This window comes from Trypanosoma equiperdum, assembly GCF_001457755.1.
Source record: "Trypanosoma equiperdum strain OVI genome assembly, contig: ctg_764, whole genome shotgun sequence".
Taxonomy (NCBI): Eukaryota; Euglenozoa; class Kinetoplastea; order Trypanosomatida; family Trypanosomatidae; genus Trypanosoma; species Trypanosoma equiperdum.
In genome coordinates, this window is record NW_027124714.1 from 30,121 (window position 1) to 49,897 (window position 19,777).

At 47.7% G+C, this 19,777-nt stretch overlaps 9 protein-coding genes across 9 annotated transcripts; all 9 read right to left on the reverse strand.

The window, feature by feature from the left end:
• Positions 1-938: 938 nt before the first annotated feature.
• TEOVI_000357800 (uncharacterized protein) lies at positions 939-1,520 on the reverse strand (the record flags this gene model as incomplete). The annotated part of the gene is made up of 1 exon (XM_067226467.1): positions 939-1,520. One exon carries the CDS (start codon positions 1,518-1,520, stop codon positions 939-941), a length of 582 nt encoding a protein of 193 aa, XP_067082568.1.
• An 856-nt stretch (positions 1,521-2,376) lies between these two features.
• TEOVI_000357900 (adenosine 5'-monophosphoramidase, putative) lies at positions 2,377-2,802 on the reverse strand (the record flags this gene model as incomplete). The annotated part of the gene is made up of 1 exon (XM_067226468.1): positions 2,377-2,802. One exon carries the CDS (start codon positions 2,800-2,802, stop codon positions 2,377-2,379), a length of 426 nt encoding a protein of 141 aa, XP_067082569.1.
• Positions 2,803-3,469: 667 nt separating this feature from the next.
• Positions 3,470-8,401, reverse strand: TEOVI_000358000 (uncharacterized protein; the record flags this gene model as incomplete). The annotated part of the gene is made up of 1 exon (XM_067226469.1): positions 3,470-8,401. One exon carries the CDS (start codon positions 8,399-8,401, stop codon positions 3,470-3,472), a length of 4,932 nt encoding a protein of 1,643 aa, XP_067082570.1.
• Positions 8,402-10,023: 1,622 nt separating this feature from the next.
• TEOVI_000358100 (PX domain containing protein, putative) lies at positions 10,024-11,610 on the reverse strand (the record flags this gene model as incomplete). The annotated part of the gene is made up of 1 exon (XM_067226470.1): positions 10,024-11,610. One exon carries the CDS (start codon positions 11,608-11,610, stop codon positions 10,024-10,026), a length of 1,587 nt encoding a protein of 528 aa, XP_067082571.1.
• Positions 11,611-12,248: 638 nt separating this feature from the next.
• On the reverse strand, positions 12,249-13,472 carry TEOVI_000358200 (protein of unknown function (DUF4201), putative; the record flags this gene model as incomplete). Its single annotated transcript, XM_067226471.1, has 1 exon — positions 12,249-13,472. The coding sequence occupies one exon, from the start codon at positions 13,470-13,472 to the stop codon at positions 12,249-12,251; it is 1,224 nt and encodes a 407-aa protein (XP_067082572.1).
• Positions 13,473-13,835: 363 nt separating this feature from the next.
• Positions 13,836-14,126, reverse strand: TEOVI_000358300 (Cilia BBSome complex subunit 10, putative; the record flags this gene model as incomplete). The annotated part of the gene is made up of 1 exon (XM_067226472.1): positions 13,836-14,126. The coding sequence occupies one exon, from the start codon at positions 14,124-14,126 to the stop codon at positions 13,836-13,838; it is 291 nt and encodes a 96-aa protein (XP_067082573.1).
• Positions 14,127-14,922: 796 nt separating this feature from the next.
• TEOVI_000358400 (Thioredoxin-like, putative) lies at positions 14,923-15,528 on the reverse strand (the record flags this gene model as incomplete). The annotated part of the gene is made up of 1 exon (XM_067226473.1): positions 14,923-15,528. One exon carries the CDS (start codon positions 15,526-15,528, stop codon positions 14,923-14,925), a length of 606 nt encoding a protein of 201 aa, XP_067082574.1.
• Positions 15,529-16,377: 849 nt separating this feature from the next.
• TEOVI_000358500 (uncharacterized protein) lies at positions 16,378-18,468 on the reverse strand (the record flags this gene model as incomplete). The annotated part of the gene is made up of 1 exon (XM_067226474.1): positions 16,378-18,468. The coding sequence occupies one exon, from the start codon at positions 18,466-18,468 to the stop codon at positions 16,378-16,380; it is 2,091 nt and encodes a 696-aa protein (XP_067082575.1).
• Positions 18,469-18,770: 302 nt separating this feature from the next.
• Positions 18,771-19,706, reverse strand: TEOVI_000358600 (uncharacterized protein; the record flags this gene model as incomplete). The annotated part of the gene is made up of 1 exon (XM_067226475.1): positions 18,771-19,706. The coding sequence occupies one exon, from the start codon at positions 19,704-19,706 to the stop codon at positions 18,771-18,773; it is 936 nt and encodes a 311-aa protein (XP_067082576.1).
• Between the last annotated feature and the right edge of the window lie 71 nt (positions 19,707-19,777).

Below are 19,777 nucleotides of genomic sequence, written 5' to 3' on the forward strand. Positions count from 1 at the left end.
AAGATGCGATACGAAGGGAAGAAAAAGTGGGAGGCAAGCTCGCGCATGTGGGCACATTGGAAAGAAACCAGAAAAGAAGGGAATGTCAACACAATTGACGTTTCGCCCCCCTTTTTTAAAAAAAGAGAAAAAAGACAAACACTTTTTATTGCAACTGTACCACTCACATCTTTGCCGTTTCAACACTACGCACTGTTACAACCCACCTCGCACATCTCCAAAAATATTCCGTGACCTTCTCATTCCGCTTTCTGGTTTTGTTTCTTATTTGTTTACCCGTTTAACATCAACTAACTCTCCCTTATTTCATCCTCCTTAGCGGCCACAACTTCCTTCTTTGTCAATTTCGATTCCAATTTCTTTTTCTTTTCTTCTGCCTCCTGTTCTTTCGACGGGTCACATCAGTGAGGCGGAAAGAGATGAAAGAGATAAAAGAGATAAAAGAGAAAGAAGAGGAGGAGTTTATCAAATATTATTCAGTACCTTTTTTTGGTCCCTCCTTTCCCTGTATCTGCAAAGTTTTTTTAAATTTTACCCCATATTAAATACGGGAACATATATATATATATATATGCAACCTTCCCTCTTTGTCACGTTACCCCCCCCGTCCCCGCCCTCTTCTTTTCTTATACTTTTTGTTCTGTCCTCCTTTTCTTATCCTTTGTCCTTCACCTTCCTTCATTCCTTCACTCATCCGTTCCTCCATTCCTTTTTTTTTAAATACCTTCCGTCTTAGACCTTCGGTTAGCAAATATATATATATATATATATATTAAAAGGGAGGGTACCCCCACGGCACTCTGATATGACCACACATCTCAGCTCTTCTCATCCCTCATTCCTTCTTTTCTTTTCTCTTTTTTCTTTTTTTCCTCTCTCTCTTCCTTCCCCCCACCATCCAACTATTCAACTTTTCATTTATCTTTTTTCTTTCCGTCTTATTTGTGCCTCGCCATGCGGCGCTGACGGCTCTCTTCATTCTTTTGTGCCACCAACCATAAAAGCGCAGCTGTTAAAGTGGGTGATAACATGAAGCTCACACGGGGATCCGAGTGACGCAATATGTAAACATGTAGCAACGTGCATAATAGGGAAAAGACGCTGTTGACAAAAAATAACGTGTACCCAACAGCAACTTGCAGGCGGTATTTGTGTAAAAGTTTTTCATCTCCTTTAGATACTTCACTGTAATGCCGTTGCTGACGCCAGAATTCACTCTCAACCATAACGGTATATGCCTGTGAAAGCATGTATGCAGTGAAGGTTGCAATTACAAGGTATAAAAAGGCGTTGATGGGGTTAATCCAGTCAAGTCCATTTACTGCATGTGAAAGATATACGGGTTGAAAAGATGCAATGGCGGCAACGATGATGAGCGCTTGTTTTGGATACACAAGTGTGTTTGCATTAATGCGGTCATCAAGCATCCTTTCATCTTCTTTGCTCAATTTCACGCCTGTGTGCATTCGAGTCGTGTCCTGCTCAACATCCCTCAGTGTATCGTTTTGTCCTCGTGTCATGTGTTACCGTAAACGTTCTCTCTTCTTATATCTCCTCCACTTACACACTTATCCTCTCTTCTATACAAATGAAAAACAAACAAACGAAAACAAACAAAAAAATCTTCTTAAGAAATAAGAAGAAGATTTTTTTTCTTAAAAAAAAAAAGAAGAAACAAAACCGATTAAAATAAGTGGAATTATTATAGTTAATGACCTTTTACCTTCTTTAATGCAGGTACAGTTAATTTGAGATACTGCTATTCGTATTTACTTGACACCTAGAACCATTAAAAGATTATGAAAAAAAAATGGGGGTAGTGGAAAAATGAAAAGTAAAGTAAAGAATAGAAAAGAAAAGATGACAAACATTCAGCCACGCATCGCGAGGCAGGCGCGCAGAAGAGGAGGAGGAGGAGGAGGAGGGAAAACAAAAAAAAACAAAAAAACAAAAAGAAAACACACCCACAAATACAAACACAAACACATATAATCCCCTTCCCTGTGATAACACCCAACTACTTCAACCCTCCACTCCCTATATAAATTCCTAAAGCCCTTCCTCTTCCCAGCCCTTCTTACAAATGACTTGAAGCGTTTTGTTTGTTGTTAATTTTTTTTTTCTCGTTTGCATGTTTGTTTGTAACTGCCGCAAAAGGTGAGGAAAGAAGCGGCACAAGAAAAATCATAGTAATAATAATAAAAACAACTATAACGAGTAAAAATAATAATAATAGTAATAGAAATAATAGGAGAAGAGAAGTAAAATTAACGGCGACCACCACTTTCTTGGTGTTGAGCAAATCAAACAAACAAACAAACATGCAAAGGAGTGGTTTTTTTTCTTGTTTAAAAAAGGGGAGGGGATCACATGACGTCACAACTTCTCGAGAGCCTCACGATATTTTGCCGCATCCTCAGCAAAGGCGGTATGGTCAGTAGGTAATGTCTTCCAATTCATACTTAAGCCCTCTTGAGTAGAGCGGCGCGGTATGATATGAAAGTGTACATGTGGCACCTCCTGATGCGCCAAGCTGCCATTGTTTTGTAACACATTGTATTGTGTTTTTACTTCACCGTCTCCAGCAACTGCACGGGCAACTTTTGCCATCGTACTGCCGAGTTCAGCCGCCGTATCCGGCTCCACTTCGTGCAGAAACTCCGCATGAGCCTTCGGTATAACAAGCAGATGTCCACGCGAGAGGGGGTTGATATCCATGAAGGCAAGAACTTTGGCCGTTTCCACAACTTTATGGCATGGAATCGCTCCCTCCACAATCTTACAGAAAATGCAGTTGGACATATCGATGTTGATTAAAGTAAGGATATCTCTGTTGTTGCTGGTTCTCTTTTCTTTTTCCTCCTTCGTTCCTTCCTTCCTTTCTTCTTTGGTTTCTGCGATCACTTATAATAACGATAACAGAAATAATAAAGGTTAGGATACTATGGAAGGTGTTCGCTAGTCCTTGTAACAGTGCTTATTCTTCTCGTTTTGTGATGTATCGAATCCTTCTAAGGAAGACAAGGACGGAAGGATGGAGGGAATGAATTCATTTCTTTTCCAGAAATATAGAACGTGATGTAAACGACACAGGCCATAAAAAAGATTGCAGAAATAAAGAAAAAAAACAGCGCAGAAATTTTGGTGGGAATGACGGCAACAGACTCAAGCATATACGCACACAAACAGGGGTAGACACAAACATAAAAGTCGCTTGTGTACAACGATACTGGGAAGCCAACACTGGTATGAACAGCAACATTAATGATTTTTTTTAAAAAAAGGAACTAAAAAGGAAACAATAATCTACTTTTTGGGAGGGTTAGGGAAGGATAGCAAAATATCACCACGTACTCACCCCCTCCTCATTTTTTTTTTTGGAATAAGCGGCACCTAAGGGACATCAGCGTAAAAGCAAACAAAAATAAACCAACAGGGCAAAACCAAAGCCACGAGCTGAAACAATCACTCAATGTAGTATTGATCTCTTGAAAGCACGGGTAGATGTTTTACCACCACCAAATGGGGTAGTGGCAGCAGCTGATGGCAAAAAAGTGTCCCCGTCCGCTATCGAAGAACTTAAAACATGTCGCCGCTTTTGACTGTTGCGGGCCTTCACAGAGCTTAGTGAACGCTCATGTCCTCTATCAAGTGAATCATCCTGCCTTGATTGGGAGTCTGTTTGCTTGGATTGCGTAGCTGTTGCCTCAGTTTCTGCAGCCCGGCGCTCCTCCTGCACTACTGCGTACCGTAAAACACTCAACCGCTTCGTTATTGGTTGGTCTCTGATAGTTCCCTCTAACGGATCGTCCGCTGCAGACGTCTTACTATCGTCTAATATCCTGCTCGTCTTCCTACGCGACGACACCTTCACTGCTGATGCCGCCACCGCCTCGTGAGGCGCTTCCTCCACTGAGCGTTCTTTTTCTCCAACGAACCTTACATCCTTCTCTTTTTGCTTCTGAGGGCCTTTGGTCCGGTGGTAGCCCTCCTTTCGCTTCGCCAAGCGCTCCGCTACGATTTCAGCAACGCTACTCCCAAGTGGTGCAAATGCCATCGCATGATATCGACCACCTTGGCTACTTTCTTTAACGTGAGTTAGCATCGCCTCCACAATAAATCTCGAATTCTGAAGGGCACTTTCCACCATCGCTTCGCACCGCTCCGCGCGCTGGGAAGACATCAACATACTCCCCTGCATTGTGTTGAGAAGTGGTCCCTGGCTACTCCGCAGAGCCTCCGCTTCCTCTAACGACTTATATGCCGCAAACCCTCGCTCTGCCAAGGCGGCTACAGTGCTCTGTAACACTTCATAGGCTGAGGTGAGCTCGGGTAGTACGCTCCCGGCACATGGATTCTCGGTAACACTTTGTATGATGGCTTTCGTTACATTGAGGATTGTGCGCCCCTCAGCCTCGATTAGAAGAAGCCCATAGGTAAGGAAGCTAGTGCTGCAGTCCAGTGATATCTCGAACACATTTCCATTGGGTGTTGTTGCCGCCACGAACACCATCGCAAGATGTGCAACGAGTCGTTGCGTTATGGCGGCTGCGAGCATCGGCTGCCGAAGCCAGTGTATTTGTTCGTGTGCACGAGCAATGAGAGCGAAGCTCCTACCAACGTACGGACGAACTGCACCTGCTGTCAGGGGGGAAACTCGCTGCCAATCCATCATTGGATGAATGAACCCAGCATCCTGGACGACACGTGTGATGCGCTGCTGTGGCGCCGAGGCAAGCATGCCGAGCAGAGCATCAACAAGAAGTTGGCAATGCTCTTCCACAAGCGCAAGGTGAACCTTCCGGAAGTCCGCAGTCTTCTGCTTGATCATGAGCACGGAACCACGAGAGGTTTTTGGGTCAGAGTTTAACCGCACAACAACATCCAACAAACACGGAACAATGAGTTCGTTAGTAATGATGGGCGTCACCGCCATAGACAGGCACAAAGCGTCTGCAAGACTCTCCATGATTGCGCATTCGCATGTCTCAGGAGCGGCCTCAACGTCTAGTGAAACACGTTGGCATTTGTGGTGAAGCGCGTCAACAAACACGAGCAAAATGTCCGCAATTAAGGCCAGAAGCATGTCCTCATGCTCCGCCACGTGTTTAAGCACTAACTTGCTGTTGCTTTCTGCCATAAAAGTGCTGGTCGCGTCAAGCTGCTGATCTGTATCATCCAGCCGCTGCTTGTTCGCTCCGGAAACCTTAGACTTATCGCCTGGGTTGTTGTACTCTCCCTGTGCTTTCCTTCTTCGTCGGCGGTAGTTCCCTTCCCCTTCAAGCCGTTCAGCTTTCTCAACAAAGAGATCGATCCCACCATGTACTTCATCAAACCTCTGTAAAAATGGTGCTGTGCGATCCACAACAAAAGAAATGAGGTTCAGAAACTTATTCGTTAACACTGACGAAACAAACTCCCTACTTACTCGTGCGCAAACGGAACTATGTGCGCCCGCGTTCTTACCGCCGTTGGCACTATGAATATCATTATACTCATTAATGCTTGCCTCATTTACCTCCGCTGGCTTCGATGCCTTCGCGATTGACGGTTGTAACGATGGCAGCAGCGTCACGTATGCTTTGACAAGCATACCCACTCCGTGTGTATAGCATCGAAACAGGTTAGAGCGCAGCTCCTCAAGTTCCTGCATCAGTTCACCTACCTGATGCGCTTGCGTGCCTCCCTGCACCAAGGATGACGTACAACTTTCACCAATTACCACCTTCATTCGGCGGACAGCGCCGCTCACGTGCAACATCGCCTTTTCCCACTGGGCAACAATTACTTCTACTAGCAGGGCTGCATGAAGCTCAGCGTGCTCATCCTCAACGGAGTCGTAAGCATCCCTGTCAACTTCGCAGTTGGAATCACCACCGACCAAATCTCGGGGACGATAAGAGGACATTGTACGTACAAAGCACTGTAGTACGGTACGATTCACATTGGTGAGCAACAGGGCTTGCAAAATGTCGCTTGTCAGGCGCACAACCTGTCTCACAGCGCTTACTGATAACTCCCGCAGTGACGGGCCCTTGTCATGCACCACGGGAACATACCGAAGAGATGGTAGCTCCTCCTCGCAAGAATTCCCACCGCCTCCTCCCCCTCGTACTCTTGTCATGGGCACATTCACTTTTTCATGCAGCGCCGGTCCATTGAGCATTCGGTACAACATACTACTTGGGTCCGGAGAGAAGTCAAACATACCCGCATGAACTTCCTCCGCTATACCACCCCAATACGATACTAAAATAACCTCTAGCTGATCAACGCAGGCAGTGAAGAGGCGATCAGCAAACGTGCTTGCGGCACCCGCTGCAGTGTGTGCTTGTACGTTTGCCTCCATCCCAGCACGGTCCTCCAGCTGAGTTAGTAAAGCCGCACTATACATGCGCAACTGCGTTGCTGAGCACTCCAGCACGTTGCTCATATCTACCCTGCCAATACTAAAAGTTGTAAAACGCTCGAAATCCCTTTCAGGAGTACGGAATGCTTCGAGAATTGCCTCAGCACGCTGGACCGCATCGGACTCACCCATGTCCACATCAAAACCACCCACTTTAATACGGTCAGACACCGTGCCCTCGCTAAGGGCCGCCAACATGTTGCGACTGTTGAACATCGTGGCTGTATCCTTTAGGTTGCATATGCTCCCATCCATATCCAACGGCGAGTCTAGCCAGTCACAGCTGGCCACTCGCTTCAATGTGCTAGAGAAATCCATGTCCGGATTAGCACACATTCGAGCGCACGACGCGGCAAAGTCCGCATCCCCGCAATTGCCTGCGGCACCGTTCTCGCTGCTATCAGTCGGCATAAACTTTTGCATCCACTCATCGGCTTCTTGGCAGAGGCGACGTGCGGTGCTTTCCATTGTTCGTACGTGTTGATTTCGTATGACCCTCAAGTAATACTCCAGTGGGTGCTCCACTTTGGTCTCACCTCTGCTATTGTTATTGGAAATGGCTGGCAAGGTATTTCCGCTACCGTCAACACGTAGAAGTACTGCTTCTTCCCCATCGCATTTTGTCCCCCAAATTTCTTCACCTTGATTGACGTTAACGTTCCTCAAGGCTGGCTCCGCCGGTATATCATCATCCGAGTTGCCGTCTTCTTTCCCCTCATCATCGGAGCAACGGCTTTCGTTCTCAATCACTTGGAGTTCTTGCCGAAGCCCCAAAATAGCTTCATTGTGCTTGGCACTGGAGGGTAATTTCCCCCTAGCAACCCAGCAGAAGTGGCGCAGTTTCACAGCTGCGATCGACACATCCATCATTCCGGATAGCATGTCTTCAATGAGGACAGTATCGGTCGCACTTACGTGCTGCAATTCTAGTGCCATCCGATCGTTAAGGTAAAGAGCAGCACGAAGAAGTGCCAATGCATACCGATAAGTAATGGTGATGCTCCCCCGTTGCTGCTGCTCAGAAAGACCAGTGCTACCACTGGTGTTGTTTTCATCCCCCTCTTCTAAACCTAGCATAACCGCATCTTCCAAGTTACAGTTCTCCTCTAGGTAAACCATCGCACGCCGCAAATTCAGCACAGCGGCCTCGAAATTACTACGGCCATCGCTTGTGTCACCATCGCGGCGACGGGCCAACGGTGTGCCGTACCAATTCTCAAGCTCCTCGTTGTCAAGTAGAACGTATTCACTACTTTCACCACCATCAAACGCAATGTCTTCCAGTGCTCCCCTCGAAATACGCTGCCTCGCTTGCTTCTCGTCGTCATCAATACACCTAACGGACGAATTGTCATCCCTCGTGCTTGCTGTTGCTGCTGGTGGAAATGCGGAACCAGTGGCGGAGTACACCTCATCCCTCGTGTCATCCTCCGTCTCACAAAAGCTTTGTCCCTTTGAAAATCGTGTCGCCCTCGAAGACGCCATTTGATCCTCTTGAAGGTCCTGCAGCCGCTGGTGGTCGTGTTGCAATTCGGACCGTCGCCTTGGCACACGAGCCCCGCAGTGTTCATATATGACACCGGGTACCTTCCACACGGTTATAAACTTCGCAAGTCGTTCCCTAGTTACTTTGCATGCACAGAGGGATTGAAACAACTCCATCGTCGGGGCAACAATAGCTTCCCCATCTTCAACCGCTTTACGAAAGGAATTAGCTAGCGAACCAACCGCATCACCAGTGAAAAGATCCGCGTCGTTATTGTACATGGTGTCGAGGGTCTCCTTCGAGACAACAAATGTGCTCACGCTATCACGCAAGAGTTGCTGCAGCGCAGTGGCGGCGGCCTCCGCCTCAGAATCGACGGAGACAAGTAACTCCTGCTGAAGGTCATCGTGTGATGCATTGGCATACATGCGGCTAATGTATGTTTTGGGGTCAAAGGCGCAGCTCGTTAGGTCGACGTAAACATCGTGCCCCTTCTCGTCTCCCATCGAATTACTCCCTTCCTTGCAAGAAAAAAAACAAACAAACTAAAAGCACACAGAAGAACACGCACCTCAAGCGCTGCCCGCTACTATGCCTTGGCGGGCTGTGATAGTATCAACCACAACGAATCCCTAGCACCCTAAATCAACAACTATTCGTAACAAAAAAAACAATTAAAAAGAGACAGTGCGACCCCGCTAAACGCGCAAGTGGAGCAGGGCTGATTATACATATATATATATATATATACATATTTTCACAGGTTGACCAAACCACATTAAAGGCACCCCTAAAATGAATTGGGGAACAGTGGACAGAACAGGTGCAGTTGTGGCAGTGGTTAGCAATGATGAAAGGACAACAGCAACACGCACGGAATCTCATAATTTTCCGTGCACATTTCCCTTTCCCCCCCCTTCCATCGGGTACATCTCTTCCACCTTAAATGCAGCAACAACAAAAATGATGTCAAATATCACAAAAAAATTTAAAAAGCAGTAGCAGTATGACAACGTATACAAAGCAACAGTAACCTGCAGACGTCACAGTAGAAAAAAAAACCCATTTTAAGATGACCAACCTTCACTTTATTATCTTCTTGTTCGACACACTATTTTTTTTCTTTGGAAAGTGGCGGCAGGACTAAAAGAGCATCCAACGACTTTGGAAATTGCATTGGAAGGGCGGTGATGGCGGTGATCATAGCAAACAACAAGGGATGAGAGGAAGGGAAGGTAACAGAAGGTTAGGGGCGCCGAGAGCATATTCCCCTCCTCCGTAGAATTTTACAATGTCTTCTTTTCTTTTCTTTATGATAGCGAAGGGAAATTAGGGGATCACACACCCTCCCGTTTCCGCGTTTTCACTCAACTTCCCTTCCCTTCCCTAATTCTCCCCCCTCCACACACCCTTTTCATAAAACACAAACAGTTTTCTGCAGTATTCTCCGCCTACGGGATTTTAAATCTCATCCAACTTTTTTTTTCCCCATCCCCTTACTTGTTTATTCACTTCCCCTTTTCTCTTTTTCTTTCCTTCTCCTCGTTTTTCCTTATGTTTCCCTTCTTTCGCTACCTCCTCACAGACCCGATGAAGAACCATGGTAGTTTGTTGCACGTGTAGGGGCACACACACACACGCACACATATCTCCTTTTTTCCCCCTTTCTCCTCTAAATCCAAACTTCCGCACCCTTTCCTAATCTTCCACACGCTCTTATTTTATTTTTTCTCACCCTAGTTTTTCACTTCTTCCAGCAATCTCCCGTCACCACGCTTCGGCGTCATGTATGCGTTTTCTCCTCCCATTCACGTGTTTGATACACTGCATGCAAACACAAAGCGAGAGGAAATGAAGAACGGACTAAAGGGGGAAAAAACGAAAGGATCATGCGAGTAGAGTTTGGGTGAATCGAATGTATACCTGTTGACATGCACAAAACATGGAGTTCTCATGTACTGACTCATATATTTGATTTTCCTTTCACTATTTCTGTTTTCTCGCCCACTATCACACACGTTCTACCGCCCTCACCGTATACGTACCACCTTCCTAAATACAAGTAACGCAGGTAAAAAGTAAAATAAAGGGAGGGAAATACCCGAGAAAGCACAGTACTTTAACCAGCTCACTCATCAGCGGTGTATGCCAAGTACTTCGGGTCTTGGGTGGTCCTCAAGAAAGCACTTTGGACCATGCAACTTTCCATTTCTTGGGCGTATTGCTGACCGTAGCTGGCCATGCGCCCCATGACGTTCACCATGCGCAGCCTGAAATTAGTTAGAAACCTTTCCTCATAGTAAGCATGAAGTCTATCACTCACATCCTTCGCGTACGCCGTGAAGGCATTGTCAGATCCCCCACCAACTTCGTTGCTGTGTATCCATAGGCATTGGACGTAGTCCACCGCCTCAATAGCCGCGTCGAGATAAGTCACTTCAAATAGAATCCTCTCGTAAACCTCGCGCTTGTTACGCGACTGTTGCTTTTCAATTGCAAGTGCCGTGTTGGAACACAACTCTGATGATTGATCTGCCGCACATGAAAGTTCACCACCCGCGGGAGAGGCGTGGAGAACGTCCGAGTACGCTTTAAGTGCATCGGCAACATCCTTTAGCGCCGTGATGTTATCCATTGAATTCTTCATGTAGGTAAAATACGGAGGCGCAGCCGCCGACAGGGCATCACGGTAGGTAGTAAGGTAGTGACTCACATCACCCCAATACGCCAAATATCCCACAACGTTCGCGGTATCTCCAGAAGACTTGGGGTATTCACTGGGCGAACCATTAGCGAATGGCACTGCTTTCGGGAGTTCAGCTGTTTTCTTGGGAGCTGGTTCCGGCGGCGGTGCTTCTGCTTGTGAGCCCTTTCCACCCTTTACCCACGATCCGAACATCTTCACGATACTACGCACGGCCTTCGTGGATGATCCTGTTATTGTCGACACACGCTCGGACCCCAGTATGCCTCCCTTACGCTTGCTGTGGGCAACGATAGGAGCATTGCGTACACGGAAATCCTCGAGGAGTACACGCATTTTCTCGACCCAGTCCTCAAAGGCCTCGCGTGGAAGCTGGAAGAAGTTGGGGGTGTACGTTGAGAAGTACACGACCTCGGGTAAAATGGCAATCTCACGCAGGAAACGTGCAATAGTGTGTTGCTGGGCCAGAAGAATATTCTCCTTTGTGATGAACGTTCCAAAGTCATCAAACTTGGACTTGGGAGGAAGCGGCGGGATGATCATTGTGGGGAACTGATAGGCCAACAAGGTGCGAAACTCCACCAATTCGCTGTAACGTCGATCGAGCTGTGCGGTAGACGAGGGCTCCCACGTGTTCCGTCCGATGCCGATGTCGGTACCACCCATGTGAGGCGCGACCGGCACGTCCGGCACGGAGTACGCCGACGAGTCCCCAGGTCTAACTGTAGTGACAATAGGAAAGAAGGTAATGGGTCGAATCATACCAGCACCAAGAACGGCGGACTCAACAGTAAACTTTGCCAGTGTGGGAATGTTGAGCTTCGGCGCCGGGGGCGGGGTACTATCAACCACTGCAACAGGTTGCGGCTGCTCTTTTGCCTGTTGTGGTGCCTCCGGTTGTGACAACGGATGCTGAGGTTGGTGTACCAACTGTTCATGCATCTGCTGTGACTCCTGGAAGGGGTCGTCGATTTCCGTCCCAGGAAAGCTGCCGTCACCTGAAGGCATCATTCTTTTCCCTCTTTTCTTTGTATTTTATTACCTTCCTCCTTTCGTGATGTTTCGCGTCACCACTAAAATTTCAGCGTGTCACACACAAGCTAAACGGATTGGTGATCTACAGCTTGTGGAGATCTGTTAAACTAGTTGTCCTGCTTTCCTTCGTTTCTTAAGTACGTTTGATGAAGGGTGTTTTCAAGTTCAGTAAGAAAAGCAGGACATGTCGGTGCAACAAACCATGAAAGTAAATCCAAACACAAACCCGCCACGCACAAAGGTGACACTTCCCCCATATGTCATAGGATTGCACCCAGAGAAAAGGAGATTACATGGTGCGCAAGGCGATGATAAGTTAAAACACGAACAGAAAATGAGGGTAGGGAAAGTTAGCATATAAATATAAAATAAAAAAAAAGCGGACAAGCACAGGGCGACCTACCGAAGCTTGTCAGTAAACATAGCTCACCTCTACACCTTGCTAAATTTGCGGACATCATCATTCTGATACCAGTTTTTCACACGCTCCATACTCCTCTACATCCCCTTTTCTCCGCCCATCCCCAACAGGACGTGACAGTTTTGTGTAATGTCACCGCAGCAACGCGTGACCGTCCACTGTATCCCAAGTCAAAAAAAAAAAACAGTGGGCCTTAACTTGCCAGAGACTCTTTTGCTTTTCTGGTCACATGCGTTTCCGGTTCCATTCCCAGCACAAGTGCTTTTTGAAGATCAACCAGTGTTCCTTGCTTCATATCCATGTCACTCAGCAATGTCCGATGCCGTGCAGCGCTACCCAGTACATCGTCGCGCATCGTATTGCAGGCCGCCTTACGTCTCTCGTAATCAAGCAACAACTTCTTTGATCCTACCATAGGCATTTTTTCGCGTATTCTAAGATTACTGGCAGTGAAGTGGTCACGCTGACGCTTCGTTTGTGCTAACTTATCACGCAGGCCGTTCAGCTCTTCCTCCGTCGACGCTACCTGCCGCCGAAGTTGGCCGTTTTCAATCTTCATAAACTCTAGTTTTTCCTTTACATGTGTTAGAACATGAATTGTGGTGGTTACTTTACGTCGCAACCTCACAATGTCTTCGTTCCGCTCCTCAATCTTCTCATTCAGATTTGTGTTCTCAATTTTCAGTTGCTCAAAATCAATGAGGCTCATTCCATCCTGCTGCTGATCACGTTGAGCCATAGCTCTTTGCAACTCCTCCATTTCGTACCGCAACAAATTATACCGTATGCGCGCCCGCTGAATTAAGCGACGCTGAAGGGCATCCCTGTTGAGGAATTCGTCAATTTCCTCTTTGGTCAGTCGCTTGTTCGTGCGCACAAACTGCACACGCTCTGCAAGTTCTCTAATGTACTGACGAAACATCTCCTCGTGTTTTTGAGAAGAGTCAATAGTGCCCTGGTGTCGTGACTGCATTTCTGTAAAGGCCGCCTCTGCCGCCTCACAACGGGAACGTTGCTGTTGCCATTCTTCCCTCATCTGCCATATGGATATCCAGTATTGTTGTTCTGCCTCGACTGTCATAGCCTGGTGTTGGTTCAGGTCTTCACCCTTCCGCTGCCGCTGGGCTGTGAAGTGTTGCGTCAGCAGTCGCTGAAGTGCTACACTGCGCTCGACAACACTGTTGTAGCGGTTGACAAGTTCCCTGTACTCCTCCTTGAAGGTGACGCGTGGCTCCGCTTCCACACCCTCAGCAGCCGCAGCAGAAGCTGCGGCTGCAACTGCAACGGTGGTGGTGAAGTTAGCCCGTTTCTCTGCCTCCCGTTGAGCACAGAACTCCTTCCAGCGCTGCTGGATGACGGTGGCCGCCTTCATTTGCTGCTCCTCCTCCCTCACCTGCTGGTCATCATACTCGTACATGGTTACTATACAAATTGAAGGGAGGTGAATGTGTACAAAATAACTAACTGTGCTGGACGCACACTGTCGTGTCTAAAATGTTGCCTCCTCCTTTGCTCTGGCTAATTATGATGGTTGTGTTTCTGGATCGTAAAGACTCAATGAGGAGAATATGTATACAAAGTTATATACTGTCAGAGACACGTGGGTGATCAAGTGATGTGCAACAAATAATAATAATAATAATTGTGTGAAATCACACTGGAAAGAAAATTTGGAACCCTTCAATCACAGAGGATGTGCCTACAGTAGTTGTGATATGAGTACGGATTCTACCTTCTTTTTTGTTTCCTCCCAACAGTTCGCCCACTATGAACGAGGGGTCTATGGTTGAACGGGTTTTGGCAAAGGAGGCCGTAAGTTCGTGGGGGATGTGTTCCACTGAGGCGTTGCTTTTTGCTGCTGTCGCTCCTGCCGTTTCGCCTTCGTCTCGTCCTCCATACGCTTTTCTAAATGTTCTAGACGCTCCAGCGCGAAAGATTTTATTGGAAGCAACTTTGGGGGACAAAGAAGTCCCTTTGGCTCTTCCGATTCGTGGAAAACGAAGCCGGTCGTCGGAAGAACTTCCGCGGGGAGCGTCTCATCGCTCCCTGCACGTTGCTGCGGCTGTTCCATGACTCCACCTTCCCTATTTGCCCACACTACCTTGGCGTACAAGAAACGGGAAGTGAAATACAGGTCGCACGTAAAGATAACTTCACAAACGCTTCACAAAACAAAAAAAAAAGAAGAACGGGCAGGCACACGGATGTATTTTTTTCAAGTTGAGTTATCCACTTAAGACCATCGGAGGGAGATTGTCGAAGTTGAGATACGCCACTTCCACAGGATCATAAATTTTTTTTTTTCGTCTTTCATTAGTCTCAAAGATATCCACGATCCTCTGGCGCACCCGTACCCCTTCACATCACTTGATTTTTCTTTGCCTTACCCTCCATTTTGTGGACCTGTGAACGCAGAATGAGAAATAACAAAGACGTCTGGAAGGCGGGAATTAGATCAAATAATAATGAAAAGGTTAGTTGGCGGCAATACGCAGCACCTCGCACTCATATCTCCACTTGTCCCTCTTGTTGCTGTATTCCACCTCCTTCACTAACGACACGAGAAAGATCAACCGTGTACTTCTCATGAGATCATCGTTACAATCCCACACCCCTTCCCTCTTATACCCCTTCCCTCATAATTTGCCTTCACATTTTCATTTCCCCTGACATGCCACAGCTTTTTCTCTTCGACCACTTCCACAAATAGATGAAAATATAATGTAATATAAATATATGTATCCTTGCGAGGGGTCTTACGAGCTTCATATATCTTGTTTTGTCCCATGCGCATGTATTTAACTGCCCTCCACCTCTCCTCCAGTCGTGTTTAGTCGCCTTGAATTTTCGTCTGTCCCCGCAACCACTTAAAATAGCGACATTTCAGCGTCCACCTCGGCCTCTTCTTCCTCCACTTGCACGACGGGGCGGGGGCCGTTGCTTTCAAGCGCCTCCCCTGCAAGCACGTGCTGGAGTTGGGCCTCGAAGTTGGACTGAGTAATGGTGAAGCTCTGCAAGAACTGCTGGCGCCACACAATTTTCCCATCAGCCGCAACAATGAATGCCATAGGGCACGACATCACGCTGAGGTTGGCCACATCGGCGTATGTCTTCCCCGTTGCTTTCTTGTCATCAAAGAGAATGTGCGGAGGCGCAAGCCGGAGGGGCTTCTTCGTGTTCTCGTCCACGATTTCCTTGCCGAGATATTTTTCGGTCTTCGCTTTGTCTGCGTCATTGCTGATCGCCACGAAGACGACACCCTTCGGGCCGTACTTCTCGGACAAAACAGTGAATTCCTCGTTGACAACATCAGCACCACGGTAAAAGGTATTAAAGAAGTAGAGGACATACACCTTTCCATTCTCCAATTCCACCTTATCACCACGTATGGGCTCAAGGGCGGAGAGTGCAGGGGCAACTTGACCGAAGGACTTATCGTCGCAGTATGTCGTCACGTCAATTGTATCGGTCATGATTACTTACTGCCGATGATATTTCAGTTATGTATAACAATTAAACCTCCTCTGTTTTCCTTCCTCTTGTATTTCCTGCCTATTAAAGGGTCTATCCAATAAGTTGTTACAGGTCGTGTAATATCCACCCAGGTTGTACGCGAGAAAACTGCAAAAAAAAGCGAGAAGAAGTAGCTTCGCTGGCAAGACAAATAAGATCACAGATATAAACCGACAGCATAGTTAGCAATACAATAAGAAGAATTTTGGGAGGACGCACATATAAGGTGTACTGAGGCACCGAAGAGTTTCCATACCGATCGAGCTTACCACATAAAGCACAAAAAAAGATAGCATTTCTTCCCGTATCAAAAAAAAATAATAATAAAACCCATGATAATCCAAAAGTCAGTCTGCGTGTGTGTATAAGGGAAAGGTTTAATGAATATATATATATATATATGTGCAGTGGCGTAAAGGTGATGTCGGCCGTACTTAGTATTAATAATAATAGCCGTAACTACTGAAGCGTTCCTTGCTTCCTAAGGTGAAATAGTCTAACATTTTTCGAAATACAATTCTGGACACTGGCGTGCATTTATCATTCTGTTACTTCTTTCTCTGTGTTTGATCGCGCCGTGTAAAGTAAAGCGCTTCACCAGGACCTCTATAGACCCACAAGGTGAATACAGGTGCAAATTTAATACAAATGAAATTTAACACTCCAAACCAGCGGCCTGAGTTACTTCTCCCGGGCGCGTGGGAAGACAAAAAAATAAACGAACGAAAAAAACTTTTTTTAAAAAAAAGATCATTTCCCTCCTTCTCTCTGTCGCCCTCTACTATCTGTAGATGTGTTGATTCCGTTTTTCATCCATTCTTCTCGTTCGTTTTACCACCCAATGTGCGAACCCGCCTGAGGAGTGCCCCTGTGCGGGCGAACTGCTGGTCAAAAGCTGCGCTATTGGCCACGTCTCGGACAACACCACAGCACAACTCCACTGTGTTGGAACATCTCTCACTGCACGCTAAGATGGCTGTCGGACTCTCAAGGGACGACAGAAGTTCAGACAACACCCGCGCACCACCCTGATGCAACCCGCTACCTTCATCTACCATGGACTCCAAACAAGCGAGTAGAGAGGCAGGAACATCCCTCTCCTCACACTTGCTATTACAAAGCCACAAAAACAGCTCACCTGCGATAAGAGTGATGCCGTTCTGCACTTTATTATTCTCTGGAGTAAAAAGAGAGAGCTCCATGGCCGCTAGAGCAGCTGTATAAACACCTAAAGAGATCTGCCTCGAACAGGCATCGCTGTCCTTATCACACACATTCGAATTAGTGGAAGCGATATTCTCTTCTTTGAGGAGTCGCAGCAACCGTCTGCATAACCTCAGCGCCTCCACAAACAATGGGCGGCTCACGGTCTTGTCCATTAGTACCGTTGCAAAGCACCGGTGGCGCAGGAGGCGTAATTTGAGGATATACTTCGAGAACTGTAAGCCCACCGAAGTATCCTGGGGCAACTTGTCCACCTCCTTTCCCAAGACCACCGCAATATCGACACATTTCCGAAGTGATGCGAGCTCGTCACTCTTCTTGCACCTCGACAGTCGACATTGCACAGCCACATTCAAGTGTGCTCCGCAGAGCAGCTCCCTCAAACTTGCGGACACGAGCGTGGTGACCATCTTCACACTCTTTCCGACGCTCTCTTTGCCGGTTTCTCTTAGCCATCCTTTGGCAAGGGATAAAATACCATCTTCATTGTTTACGTAACCGACCTCAACTCTTAGTTCGCCAAGGCGTTGCCTCCACTCGCGGAGCACAAGAACCTTCGGTCCCGCAACACGAGCCGTATCGGTTGGTTGCTCTGACCTCATTAAAACTTCAGCGTATGTCGGTTTCCGCTTTCCTGACCTCTGTGGTGCCACCAAACCCGCACTCATAGTGCCATCGGTGCCCTTTCCTCCACGCAGCTCCCCTACCGCCCCCTTCGCATCCATTTCTTGTGCAAGAGCAAACTCAACTGTGAGGTTCCTCGGAGAAGAGGGATCGGACTCCCCTTCCCGCTGGCGTTTCAACTTCGGTTGCAACGTTGGTGGCTCTGCGTCGGCAGAAATAACGTGAGCCGCAGGGGTAAACCGTGGAATGTCCGCATCAGCAGCTTTTGCCGCGGGCTCTCGTTTGTTACTTCCAGACTCCGCTCTCGGCGATGCTGCGGCCGTCTTTCTACATTCTTCCTTTCTCCGTGCACCTGCTATGGCAACTTGAAGTGTACCTCCGCCACGCGATACAGCGTCCTCCACGAGACCCTTTAGGGGTAGTTCTTCAACTACGCGCCAAGCAAGCGTGGAACCAGCCCTCAAATCGCTCACACCTTCGACTTCGGCAGCTTCAACCACGCCCCACTGCAATCGCCACACCCGCGCGGCATTAAAAGATGTGCGACCTTTGATTTGCTCTCCGCGGAGCAGTGATACCACATCCACCCATGTTGCCTCCGCCGCTGCAGCGAAGGCGATGCCGGTGCCAGAAGGGGTACGGGCTCCAGGACAAACACACTGAAAGCTTATGACATCCACTTCGTCCGCGGAACGCACATTTGTAGTTAAAAGGAAACTGCACAAAAACCTACTACTGGTAGATATCAGTTGAAGTCGTTGTGGGCTGACGAAACGAGGAACGAGCTGAGCACAAGGCTGTGGTCCTCGGGGGTTTGTTAGGCCGCAATCATAGGATTCCACAACGAACGGACAGATGCCTGATGCACCAGTCAACCCGGTGTGCTTCACCAAAATCTCATGCCCTCCATTTCTCCCCTTCTTTGCGATTACTCGTGGTGACTGCTCGGCATTTGAGGGGAGCGTGCACTGCCACATGCCTGATGAAGGCGCTTTAATAAAACCGTCGCCGCTAGAGCACCCGCAGTTCTCGAATATGTGGATCCGGGGCATTGTCAAATAAGGGGCGTTCCAAATATGCCTGCAAAGTGTCAGTGTTCCTTTAAATCACCTCTTCTGCGTGGAGGTAGATCTGAGTCTTAAGGTATTATTGGAGTTGAATAAGTAACAAAGGGAGAAGAAAGTGTGTAAATTCGGAAAGACACAAATGGGCAAAAAGAAAATAATAAATGGGGTCCGCGGAACCATCACATTCGCCGCTGGTCACACCTCTCCCCTAACAACCTGTGTCTCCCACACACACTTTTTGGCTGCATCGCCACGTTCGGCGGCACACAATACTGCAACAACCCACGCTAGGATGACTCCATAACGACGGAGTGTTGGAGCAAGAAATCCAGAAGTAACTGCGGGTAGTGGTACCGGAAAACAGAAAGCGGCATACTGTACAGACCTCGTCCACAGGCTCCACCCCTGGTGTCGTTGCTTGATTTCCCGCTTTCTGCCTCTGACCCATCGGGAATAAAATACTGCACAACCAAATGCTCGGCAAAGTTTTGAGTGCCTTCATGTTCAGAAGCAACCCCACGGTTCTTCTTTCTCTCCTGCTCTGTGGGTGGCTCACAAGCCGTAACACTCCTGGTTTTCTCTGCTGCAACCACCGAGGCTGCAGGGGTAATGCTGTGAATCTCGACACTCGAGGCATCGCGGCATAAGTCTTTGGCACAGCCCAGCTCAAAGTTTTGTGCGGCTGGAGTAGGATGTGCCCCTTTCATACACGAATGTTTAAGACTGACCGCGTGGCGTTCGCTCCACTGACGTTCCAGAAGTAAAGCGGACTCATACGAGTCCTTACACCTAAGTTGGCGATGACATTTCTTTTTCTTAGCAGAGTTAAGGTACTGAGAGGAAGATTCCTGAAGTGACCACTCTCCCAAGCCTACAAGAAACGCCTCATCATCCCCATCGTCTGCATCGGAGCGCTTTCCATTGGCAGCACCGCTGCTCACAAGTACACCGAGCTGCGACCTCAATATGTCCCCCTGACGTTCATAGTTTCTACATCTCTTTCTCGTCCATTCTGCAAGTTCGCGCTGTGTGGTCTCGCTCTCAGATAAATCTGTATCCAATACGGCCGCAAATGCGTGAGGAAACAGTTTACTGCGCAACTCCCATGTGCTTGTGGTCCTGTTCACCGGACTCTGCGCTTCTACGCAATACTCGAGTGCACTATCATCAGGGTTGGACAACGGTTCATTTACGCTACAGACTTTTGTTTGGTGGATGGACATGAGTTCCGGTTGCAACTGATTGTTGTTGATGCGATTGAATTTGTAACTCTCCAGCTGGTCCTGCTCGCGAC